The following is a 12788-nucleotide window of genomic DNA, read 5'->3' as shown; positions in this document are numbered from 1 at the left end:
CATGGGTTAATGTTAGGAATGTAAGTCACGTGCATGCTCTCTGCCATCACTGTTTGGGGCTCTTCATAAGGCCAAATTTCCTACTGTTTGCTCCAAAGTTCATTCCCCAAGCTCCTTCCGTATTGCACTGGGTTCAGGATATGAGCCACAGAGACAGGAGATCAATGCATGTCACCTCTTGCTCTGTGGATGTCTATGAGGGACTGGAGTCTCTGAATTCTGCATCTTGAATTTTAGAAAGGGACCTAATTTGCATCATAATAATGGTAGGTTATATCTATTCAATCTGTGCCTCAGAAGCAGAACTGGATACCAGGATTCCAGTGTAAGCCCTTCAGCTGGAAGAGGAGGGGGGCAGGTCCCAAAAAGCACCAACAGACAAGCAGAAAAGTGAGCTGGGGAAGAGGGGCAGCTGATCAAGGTGTCATCAAGCAGGGTCCTGGATAGGCACCTAGAGCTTATTCCTGCTCCAGCCAAGTCTTGGGAGAGGGTGGAACCTGTGCTTCATACAGCCCAACTGGGGCGTGAGGGAGCGGAGCTATTTACCAATCAACCCCACTCCATCTGAGGGCTACTTCTGGGCTGTCCTGCATTCTGGTAGAATGGGCTCAGAGTTGCAGGGACTGGGAGTTGGGAGGTGGGCAGGCACACAAGTTCCAAGTGTAAGGGGGTAGAGGTAGGGTATCATCTATGCAGTGCCAGACACTCTGCCAAGAGCTTGGCACACCTGCCTTCATGTATTCCTCAGAGCAAGCTGCTGAGGCAGGCAGGTGCTGAATCTATCTCCAGGGACAGAGGAGGAAACTGAGGCAAGGCAAGGCAAAGCAACTTGCCTGTGGCTATGCAGCTAATCAGTGCAAGAGCCAGGACAGGAACTCATTTGGATTTCATTCCCAGAGCGTGCTCTAACCCATGTTCATGCTATGTATCCAGCTCAGGTCCTGGGGAATCAATCTCCCAGCAAGGACCTAATGGTTAAACCTGGGCCTTCTGAAGGGAGTCCCAGGAGCAAGGAGGGGAGGGAATAACTTAGGATCTATTGAAACATAATAATTTACTCTCTTTGTGCTAATCCTCTCTGGACGCCAGTTTTAGCTCTGTGTTGACACTGACAAATTAAGGACATGCTCAGCACTTTTCCAAGAGTAAACAGCAAATTCCACAAGCTCTTCTAATCATTCTCCTCTTGCAGGGTGAAATCCCTTAACTAAACACGTCTGCCCAGCGAATGAACCGCTGCTGGGACCTTGCTGATCAGATCATGCAGGTTCCTTTAAATTTCAACCCCCCTCCCTCACAGTAGCCTGTCTCCCAGCGCCCTGGGCCTGGCCAAATGCCAGCTACACAGAGGCCTCCCTTATGTCCCGTCTGGCTGCTCACAGGGACGGCGCTGTCTCTGAATGGATCTGGCTCTGGTCCCATGACAGGTGTTTGTAACAGGTTAATCACAGGTGAGCTGCCCTTGGAGGGCTGTAGGATGGGGAGAAGATGAAGATTAAAACCCCACCATTTACTGAGCACCTACTGTGCACTTCCACTGGACAGATATGGAAAGTGAGGCCAGATGTTCTGTGACTTGGTCCAAAGCAAAGCCTGTGGGTGACATACCAGTGTTCTCACTCCTAATCTCGATGTCCTTCCTCCTCAGCGAACATCCCTTTCTCCCCTGGCAATGTCTTCCCTGCATCCTGTTTGAACTGCTAAATCCAGGCTAGCCCTGAAGAGGACAGAGTAAGGGAACATCACCCCTTTGCAGGTGACCTTTTTTCCTGACCATCTCTGCTTCTTGATTTCAAGCTTACAACATGGGAAAAAAAAAAAAAAAGGAAGAAAAGGTGCTGAATCAGAACCCATCTGAAGGCCTTCTAGGGCAGTCCCTTGTCACAAGTGGCTATTTAAATATATGTTCATTAACATGAAATAAAACAAAGAATAAGTCCCTCAGTCATGCTAACCATACTTCGAGTGCTCAACAACCACACACGGGCCAGCAGCTGCCTCTACTGGACCACATAGACAGAGAACATTTCCACCAGCATGGAAAGTTCTATTAGATAGGGCTGGTCTGTAAAAGCTGACTTGAATTTCAGAGCCATAAAAGCAAGGAGACAGACTTGGAGAGACAAAAGTCACCCCCAGGGTGGAGGTAGACCGTGAGCTTTGACACACAAAGCCGCCTCTTCAGGCGCTGGCGTGATGTGTGGGTAGTGGAAAGGGCCTTCTCCACCTCCCGCTGGTACCCTGGCCCTTCTTCCCCCGAATAACTGGCCGTTGCATCAAATAGTTTATTCTCTGGCTCTTAACGAAAGCAGTCTGGGCCCCGGGGAGAGGAGCACATCAGAGGAACTACTCCAGATATTAAAATTAAATGGCAGAGAGAACTAGAAGCTCAAGCCACAAGGAAATGACATCCTTTGGAAAGGCTCCTTCCAGATGGCTTCCTCCTCCAAGACTGACAGGGGAACCAAAGGCTGAGAGGAGTAAGGGAGCCCTTCCCACCCGGGATGTGGGCTCTCCCCAGAAAGGACCCCCACCCAGCCTTTCCAAGAACATATCCCAATTAGCCTTTGCTTATACTCTGGGTGGAGGGGGTTTCTTGGGGGTTGGGGTCGGAGAGCCCAGACTCCTCCTTTGGGAGCTGCCCCACCCTCTGTACCTCCAGAAGCCTGGTGTTTTAATCATGCTGACTGGTTAGGACCTGACCCAGGAGAGGTCAACCCATAAGCCCTCTGGTAACCCATGGTCAGGCAGGAAAAAAATGAGGGACAAAGAGGCCAGTATGGGAACAGAGATGGTGTGGCAAGGGAGGGTGGGATGGAGATATCTAGTCATCCTGATACTCAAGTTGGCTGGGAGCACTGGGAATACAGCAACATCAAGGCAATATGGAACAGACCTAGAAAAACCACAATTCCAGAGGGAGGCTGGTATTTGAATAGTCCCCCCTTCCTCACATCCCATCACTTTTCAACACCTCTCTCCCCAGGGCCTTGACCAATGCCAACTGGTTTCCTCTGCCACTTTGTGGAGAGCAATGATGTCTTAATAGAACCATGAGACAGAAATGAGCAAACTCTTGAGTTTAAAAAGCAGATTGATCTGGGAATAAGAATTTGGAGGCAGGCTCACAGAGCAGGTTCCCCTAAACTCCCAGACCAGATTTAAAAGTCCCTGGGCTACGTGAGGAGGAAAGAAATATAATCAGGAGCTGGGGGCTTGGGAAGACCCCCACATTCAGGATCCAGCCCCGGACACCATCATACAAGGATGCCACAAGGATTGACATTAATGGTCCTCACTGCCAGTCTTGGAGAACCTCCACATTGTGGAAGCCCCGGCTTGATGACCCAGCACAAAAATACTGCCTGTACTTCTGAAATATCGTATCCTGTGTACAGCCCACCTCTTCTGAATACACATGAGCCCCTAAAATAGTCACTGGATATTGGGGAGCAGTAAAGATGGAGATGGAGATGGAGATGTCCAGTCCCCACCACTGGACAAAGTGGGCCTCAGGCAAATGGCCAGGGGACCTCCCAGTGACCAATGCATTGGGTTTGCTGCCTTGGAAAGCTTCCTGTAGCCCAGATGGTGGTTGCCCGAACACTCCACAGAGAATGAAGTCCCTTCTGCGTGCACAGAGTTGACGCCCAAGTTTCCTGTGGGGCTTCTCCAAGCATATCCATGTTTTAGCATATGAAGATGGACATCAGAAACATTCTCACTGCTGTTTCTTTCCTGGGCTGGTCCATGAATGGGTCTGAGTTGCTGGACCAGTTAAAGAGCTCAACTGCCTGCCAGACTCACTTAGCAGGAATTTGCCTTCATAAGGGCTATTCCTTCATTTCCAGAGTGCTATACTTTATACTACCTCACACACACGCATATAGAAATACCTGTCTGCCGGAAGAGAGAAATTACATTAAAAATGTGAAAAGAAGGCTTGAACTTAGGAAGACTACTTTTGAAAGCTGACAAGGTACACGGAGGGTATTATTTCTGCAATGGAAGTTAACTTACTAAGGACAGATTTGTTTCGAGAAAGAATTCCAAATATTGATTATTTAAAGCTTCTTTTACTAGACGAGAAAATGTATACCTTGGCTTACAATCTCCAAGATTCAACTACCTACCAACAGGAGAATTAGCAAATTTTACAAGATATTTATAAATCACAAACAAACCATGATCCTAGAAAATTATTCACTGGCTTCTCTATTTAGGGCAGGCTCCATGAGTTTATAGGGTGCAACTTTCCTCACTGAGAATCTTGCTTTTAGTGTCTCAATACTAGAACAGATTGGCTACAAAAGCAGGTCCTAAGACAAGTGTATTTTCTTGGGGATATTCACTGTTGACAAAGTTATTACACCAATAATGAATTTCCACACTGGTAAGGAACCCATACATGAAGAACAGTCAGAAGGAATAGAAATATTTCTTGTAGGGCAATCCCAGGATTTAGCGTTTTTGAAATCCACAAAACCAGAAAGATCCAAGGAAAAATTGAAGCTAAAGCATTTGGAAAGTTTAATCAGAAATGGCTATCTGGGGACACCTGGGTGCCTTAATTGGTTGAGAGTCCAACTCTTGATTTTGGCTCAGGTCACGGCCTCACGGTTGTGAGATGAAGCCCCGCATCGGGCTCTGAACTGGCTATGGAGCCTGCTTAAGATTCTCTCTCTCCCTCTCCCTCTACCCCTCTGCTCCCTTCTCTCTCTCTGTCTCAAAAAAAAAAAAAAAAAAAAAAAAGGAAAATGGCTGTTTGATTTCCATGAAGCTCACACAAAAGAGGAAATTATCTGCGTGAAAGAAAAGAAAAAGAGAAGCACGTTGTGATAGCTAAGATTTAAAAGATTGTTTTGGGGTGTCCTCAGAACCATCCATTTCCACAGACCAGGAACCAACTGCGGCTGAAGGCTACGGGCTTTATGGGGCCCCACACGTAAAGCAAACCCATGGGGCCCAAGTGGAATGGGGAAGTTTGAGTTTGAGCACAAATGCAAAGTTCAGTCAGGTTTCAGATTAAGATCTGAAAGGACTGGGTTCCCTGGTCTAAATCCAAAATGACAGTCAGTGAATCTCAATGAAAGGACGGGCCCATGGCCCTCAACCTGAGGTAGGCTGAGGTGACAGGGTACACCTCTGGGACCCTCACCTCACTGGATGGGCAGACATTGCTCTTCAGGTACTTACAGGCATCTGAGTGATGTTCAGTCCCCCACACCCCTTCTCGACCTTCCTCCCCAGGCCTTCAGTATTCTCAGGATACCTGGGACTCTGGGACCCCTGTCCAAATGGCCCTGAGCCTTTCTCTCTGGCCTGCCGGGGTCTTTGTCACCTGACTAGAGTGCAGACCACACTGCCTACTCCCTAGGCAAGGAGGGATGACGAGATCAGGAATCTGCTTCCCCCCACTTCCAACTCTGCAGCGGGGTCACCTCGTGGCACCTCCAGGTGCTGCTCCCCCCACAACCTTCCCTGTCCTTCATTTCTGTTCACTCCAGACCCCCTGCACTCTTGAGTCTCTAAATCTTTGATCACGGATTTCCCTTTCCTGCCTGGAGTCCCTTTTCTCCCTTTGTCGGAAAATGCCAACCTACTGCAGCTCAACTGCGCCTCCCGACACTGGACGTGGACTTCTCTGTGCTCTTAAATCACGTGGCACAGAGCATGGGCAGCACTTAGCATGGCAGGGGTTGTCCCTAACGGGGTCCCCCCACAAGACAATAGCTCTGTTCAGGGTGAAGCTGTATCTTGGGGTTCTGGAGGGGTCCAGCCCAGCGCTACTGCATACAGGGGCTCAGAAATGCTTTCCACATGGCTGAGAGCAGGAAATCTACACTCAGCTCCCTGCAGCTTCGACTCATGTAATCATCTGGCCACCAAAATACCACAGGTCGGCCCTGGTGGTGTTTCTCTTCATATCCAGTGATGTTCATCTAACAATTCCTGAGCATTTTAAGTGTACCAGGTACCATGGTACGTGAAGGGGATAAAAAGAATCTTGCATTCCTGTGCTGAACTGTGCAATTTTGTTGTTCAATGCACCAGACACTGTACAAAAGGCTTCTTCATAAGGTTTACGTCCTTATATTCTTGTGGGTAGGAAAACATAAAATTTGGCTCTGGACCTCAGGGAGGGCACCAGCAGACCCGCCGTATCATGTGCCTCTGATGCATAGAAGAGGTCCTCCTCGTCCAAGCCTGGCTCCACCCCGCATGACATGCATGTGTGTGTGGACACCCCCGGCAGCAAGTTCAAGCTTCTCTACCTGGGTCTCTTCCCTCCAAGTGGCAGATCTGAGGAGGAGGCCCACACAGGCTTCAGCAGCAGGCACAGGCCATTTGAGCAGAGAATTCTGAACATCCATGTGCCTAGAACAGGGTCATGAAGGGGTGGATGCTGACCTTGGCCCCTGGACTCCTTGCCGCTGTGATTTCTACAATGCAGGGCCCAGGGCAGGAGCTAACTGTAGTATTAGATACCAAGGGTGACAAAGTGCTAAGCTGTAGGCCTGTGTCCACTCTTGCAAGGGAGTGTGTAAGGGGGACTTATCTGTTTTTGTCCTGTTTTGTCTTCATGCCCTCCCTGGGAATTGTATGATCATGGAGACAGAGGCTTTATGGGTAACCACTGGCTCATGAAGAACAAGGTAAATGCGCTCTGCTCTGCCTTTAGTTGGATTCAGAGGACCTGCAGGGGGAGATGGGGAAAAGGAGTCTGCCAGCTACAGGCGACGACACTGCCCTAGGAGGATGGACACTCGCACTGTTTGTGCCAAGAGTGGAAATCTCATGCCTCAGACATCGAGGCATCTGGGTGTTAACGGCTACAGGGGAATTCTGCATCGAACTCAGTGACTGGGGATCCTCAGCCTTGAGACAGGAGAGCCTCCTCGGTGCCTAAGGAGGCACCTGGCATCCATTTTAATTGCTCTGTGCATTTGACTCTTCTGAAAGGTAGGGAGGATTGCAAAGAGTCTACTTTCTCTGGTATTTTTAGAGAATGTCTTTGCTAAAAAAAGACTTCTCATGACTTTTCTTCAAGAAAAGGGTTCTGGGTGGGGGGGGGGGCAAGTGGGGAAAGACCTGAAGAGTTGATTGCTTTCACCATAAAGGGAGTCAGGCTTAGGACAGCTTCTGGGTCCAGAGAGGCTAAATATCTTGTCAGAAGTCACACACAAAGCAAGGACAGCAGAGCTGGGCTCCAGTCTGACTCCAGAGTCCAGGGGGTACCCACTAGCCTTCTCCAGGTGTGGACTGAAAAGTAAGGTCTTTGTTCCCTCCCCTTGAGTCATGGTGGGTTTGTAACTTGCAAGACAGTCTGGTGGAAATGGTGTGTGTGACTTCCAAGGCTAGGGCATTAAAGGCCATGGGGTTTCCTCCTTCTCCAAGCTCTGGGCCACACAGAGCCATGCTGGGGAGGCCACACAGAGGTGCTGTGGTCAACATCCCAGCTGAGCCAGTCCTTTGGCCACCCCAGCCTGGACACCAGACTTGAGAATGGAGAAACCCTCTTGGGAAGGGTCCTCCAGCACCAGGGGCTCTAGCCCCAGCCAGAAGCGTGGCTGCCAGCCATCTGAAATACTCCATCTCAGGCCCAGATCCTGTGGTACGACATTCCCTCCATGCCCTTTCTGAACTACTGACTCACAGAACGCATGAGCAACTAGGACAGTTATTGAGTATGTCACTAAATTTGGAGAATTTGTTTCACAGCAGTAAATAAGCAAAATGGAATCAAGAGCATTCAGGGGGAGAATTCATAGGGACAGAAAAGCACAGTGACATACCAGGTCCAGAATTTGGCCTGTGTCTTTCTGATTCTGGGGCCACTCTTAGATAGATTTTCACACACACAGCCTCCCCAAACTCTCCAAATGGGGACAAGGAAAACCGAAGGCCTTCAATCCACTGGGTCTACTGAGGAAGAATTAGGGCGGTGGTGTCCATTAAGAACCAGAACACACTTTTATAGATCGCCTACTATACGCCAGATGCTACGCCAGTGCCATTATATCTAATCCATTACCATTAGTTTAACAACTACTTTGTCCCTACCAGGTGCCAGAAACAGATCTGAGAATGAAGCCACGTATAAAACAAAGTCGCAGTTCTCCTGGAGCTTACGTGTGAGTGAGGTTGATGGGCAATAAACAAACAATAATAACATATTATGTCTGATAGTGATCAGTGGTATGGAGGAAAAAGAAAGCCTGGTAAGAGGAAAGACAATGGCCTTTTAGAGAGGCTGGATAGGAAAGGGTTCCCAAGAGGGTGACATTTGAGCAGAGAGAGAAGCAAGGTTAAATTGCAGAGAGCAAGTCTGGTTGCCCTCAGAGCCCACGGTTTGGGCTCTGATATCAAGGAAAGAATACATACAGTGTCTTCCAGCTTCTGAATCTGTGGCCTCCTATAGAGGGCACATTTAGAGCCAGTCCTCCACAGGCCTCAGGGGACGTGCACCATGTATGCAACTTACTGTCCACCCACCACCAGCCAGGCCTCCCCTCTGGACCTCCAGGCAGAGCCCCAAGAGGGGTACTTACGCAGAGCACGTGGAGAACCACCGCCCCCTGTCTTCGATCCTCGTTGGTGAAGATGTCATTGGGGAATTCGTGCAGGGCTAAAGAATGGAGAGAGAAAACCAGCTCAGAACAGATGACAATGTTTTCAGTGCTGGAGTTCTGGGATGGCACCACCAGCCCTCATTTTCATGTGGAATCCATGAACTTAGATGAAAAAAAATTACATCTTTATGTTCACACATCTCTTATCTGGAATTGAGTGTTTCCTTCAGATAAGAAGGTAGGCAGCAAACCACAGGAATGTGAGAAGCACCGGGGACTCTGCCCCCAACAGATATTTTCATGATACATTATACTATTATAGTCAAAGAAGCTCTCACTCATCACTTCAACATCTGGGTAGTTTGTAGATGGCCCCTTGTGATTTAGAGGGTTAATGAGGAAATACAGCAGCTACCTTCATGCAAGTTTTATTTCCTAATACTCTAACAATTTCATTTCAGTATGATCAGTTTCCTTCTGTAAGCATATATATTTTATCGCATGCATTGAAAAATGTTTTCCTGAGCAGAGGTCTGTAGGTGTCACTGCATCACCAAGGGGGTCCATGACACATAGAGCATTACAGCCCCTGCTCTAAATTGGTCCTCATTCCCCGCCATGACTGCCTTGGCTTGCCAGGGCCTTGGACCGGTTACAACACTCTCCCTGCTTTCTCATTTCCTTTTCAAACTTGACCCACATTTGCCACTGCTGAACTGGACCATCAAGCACAGAGCGGCTCATGCCCCTCTCCCTGCTTCCAAAACTTCCCTGCTAGGAGATAAAAGCCCCAGTCTGTACACTGGCAGTTCCAAGCTGGTCTTGGCTGCTTCCCATGTGAGCTTTCTTCTCTTCTCCCGCCTTCTTACCTTTTGAGTGAACGTACTCATTCACTCAAACAATGACTGTGCAGGTACTGCACGCCAGGCTGTGCACAACAATTCGACAGCCAGCTTTGTCACATGGGCTCTCATACTCCCACCAGACAGGATAGGCTGCTGTTCCTTGAGCACACCTTGCGTTTGCTTTCTTTTTCTATCTTTATCTGCACAGATGATACCATTAGTCCGGGCTATCCCCACCCCCAACTGCTCACCCTCTCTCACTCCTCTCATAAAATCCAATCAGCATCATGGCCAGGGCCTTCATAAGCCTCTCCTCTCTGGAGGATGTTATCAGATCAGGCTCCGTGGGAAACTGTGCACACCACACTGCCCTCGGCATCATCTTCAGCAAATGCGGCTGGCTGATGCAAGTGACCTTTCTCTCAGAGCTCCACAAGCTCTCAGTCCTTCTCTAGCTCACAGGTAGAGAAATCATCACCAATCGATGGGAAAGATGTACAACGTGACACCTGCTTGCTGCTGGTCTTATTCTGGGTTTCCCAAAAAGTAGACTCTCAGTCAAGGGTTTGGGGGTGCATAGTTTGTTTGGAGGTGACTCCTGTACACGCTGTGAATGAGGAAGGTGATGAGACCAGGGAAGGAGGGGAGCCCAAAATGGTGACATTAATGAGCAAGTGGTGACTGCTCAGGACACCTGGGACCCAGTCCTGCTGTAGACCTGGCTTGTTGAGACTGTGGCTTGTTGGCCAGGGGGTTTGCCCAAGACACAAGCCTTTAACTACCCCTTGAAAAAGTTCTCTCTGCTTCTAGGGTAGCACTGGATAAGCACATCATGCAACTCTTGGCCAGTTGTCCAATCCTTCATGTGATGAAATGGGGGAGGCGAGGAAAGACAGGGATGTCATGATCCCCCTAAATGATTTTCTAAACTAAAGCTGTTCCAAACAGGCTGCACTGAGTCCTCCTGATTAATGAATGGGAAAATGAGAGCAAGCCTGGAGGATTTCACCTTGAAGACCAAATGACACTACAATCTGGAAATTACCATGAGGGGGCAAGGGTTCACAGATTAAGCCTGAAGTTCATCCATCTGTCCCTGGGCGTTGCAAAGCCTCTAGCCACTCTACTGAGAGGCCTCTGTTCTAGCATCTTCCCTCTACAGGCCTAATGACCCTGGCTAGCATGCTCTTGTCCAGTGAACAGAGCTGGAGGAAGCCCTCCAGCCTGATGAGAAATGCCTCTACTTCCTGAAACCTCTCTGCTGGCAACAGTGCCCACACAGGCTGGACCTGGAGAGACCTGGCTTTTGCAGTCCCAAGTCATTTTTTTTAATGTTTATTTATTTATTTTGAGAGAGAGAGAGAGAGAGGGGGGGGGACAGAGACAGAGACAGAGAGATGGAGAGGAAGGGGCAGAGAGAGAGGGAAAGAGAATTCAAAGCAGGTTCTGCATGGTCAGTGTGGAGCCCACGTGGGGTTTGATACCATGAACCCCGAGACCATGACCTGAGTTGAAATCAAGAGCCGGACACTTAACCAACAGAGTTGTCCAGGCATTCCAGCCCCCAGTCATTTCTTGTCTGTCCTTCCTTCCCCACCCTCTGGCTCTCCCTGTGCACATAGGATGTCTTACACTCTTAAGAGATGCTTTCTAATGCTTTTCTCTTTTGAACTGAACTTTCAATGCAAGTGAATAAATTATAGTCCAAATAACCATCCCAAGGCTTTCACATTTCCGTCCCCTCCCCATGTTGTTCAGTGTGGATTGGAAATCATGAGAAATGTCCTTTTCTGTCCACCTCCCAAACCTAGGAAATTGACAACTTTCACAGGCCACCACTGGTGGGTAGGGGCACAAAGTTAAGGAGAAGAAAGGCCCTGCAGGGCAGGCCTCTCCCACACCCCTCTCAGCACCCAGGGCCAGAGACTTTCCAGCACTGACTGATCCCCATGTTTACCTGGACTTGCCCAGACATTGTGTCCCAATCTCTGGTTCTGAAGAAACAACAACTACCTTCGCATCTGATGTTCCTTTGTTTTGTACAGACATTTAAGTGCCCTTGGGAGGTGGGGCTTGGGATGGGCTGGCTGGTGACGGACTGAGATGGGCTGACGAAGGCTCTGGTGGGCAGAGTGGCCATAACAAACCTGGGCAGAATGACACATTCACTGAGCACCTGCTCCTGGCAAGAACTATGCCTTGTACTTTACACCCACTATCCATTTTTGTCCTCCCAGAAAGCTATTATTGCCATTTTATAGACAAGGAACCCAAGGGACAGAGGATTAGATTCCAACTCGAAGACCCACAGCTGGAAAGCTGCAGAGCAGGGCCACCCACACAGCAAATGCAGGCCTGGTAACACCCCTCTCTGCTGTTATCCAGCTACTGGCATCTATTTGCAATCTCACTCTGCTAGGTGGCCTCTTCCTTCATGGGACTTCCTCCAAGTAGGGGGTCTGACCAGATCCATATTCTGCCACCACACACCAGAGGGAAAAGCTAGGCTGCTTTTTTTTTCCTTTACATTTCTCTATGTAGTTGCAATGGGGCTTTTCCACACTGGCCAGTTCAGGGTTTAAATGTGCCATCCTATTGCCCTTCTGCCCCCAGAGGACGAGAGACAGGACTAGTATGCTAAGTTACTGTATGGATCACAACAGCTATTACCCTCGAGAAACTTTAGCCACCTGTGATGGGTGCCTTGTAAAGCAATCATGCATAGGGACCACTTATCATCAATGAGGAGTAGAGGTGGGTACAGACGTGGGACTGAGGGGTATTCCATCACTGACATGTTGAAGCCAGCTACTTCTTTACTTCCTGCCCTTCAGGCTTCCTATATGAGGAGTAATGTGGTTTTGAGCAAAAATGGGGCTAAGGGCAGCATGTGAGGGAGTGAAGACACTGGAGAGTTCCCACCAGTCTGCATCTAAAAGATGTCCACACTTGTGCCGGCTCTGGCCTCCCTGATTCTCTGCTGCTTTATCCATGAGCTAACCCAGGGCCCACGGTATGACTCGATCAAGGGTACCATGTCAGTAAGTGATACACTGTGTTTTGAGTCCTGGCATTTTCCTTGGCACTCAACAAACAGCAAGTGGATGTGTAATGACCATGAATGAATGGACTCACTAGGCTTCATGTTTTGGTTGGGGAAGGGTCTTGGCAGAAGTCTAGATGCCCAGTCAACCCTGGGACCTGGCTAGAGCTCTTGGAGAAGACCTTGCTGGATGCTGTGTCCTTGGATAAGGTGACCCACAGAGCCCAGTGCTGGTTCAGGAAGGGCTGAGGCGCTGTCCGAAGTCCTGGCCAAGCAGGCCACTGTCAGACTTCCTCATGAATCTGGATGTGGCTGGCTGGTCAGCGG

At 49.1% G+C, this 12788-nt stretch overlaps 1 protein-coding gene across 2 annotated transcripts in view; it reads right to left on the bottom strand.

The window, feature by feature from the left end:
• The window catches only part of SLC24A3 (solute carrier family 24 member 3), a 490476-nt gene that overhangs the window by 198484 nt on the left and 279204 nt on the right, over window positions 1-12788 (bottom strand). For both annotated transcript variants that reach the window (XM_045445435.1, XM_045445436.1), the window contains exon 3: window positions 8553-8629. In XM_045445435.1, coding sequence (XP_045301391.1) covers window positions 8553-8629 — 77 coding nt within the window. The remainder of the gene's footprint in view (window positions 1-8552; window positions 8630-12788) is intronic.

This window comes from Leopardus geoffroyi, chromosome A3 (assembly GCF_018350155.1).
Source record: "Leopardus geoffroyi isolate Oge1 chromosome A3, O.geoffroyi_Oge1_pat1.0, whole genome shotgun sequence".
In the NCBI taxonomy this organism is placed as follows: Eukaryota; Metazoa; Chordata; class Mammalia; order Carnivora; family Felidae; genus Leopardus; species Leopardus geoffroyi.
Note: the sequence above shows the minus strand (reverse complement) of the source record. Positions and strands in the feature narration are given on the sequence as shown.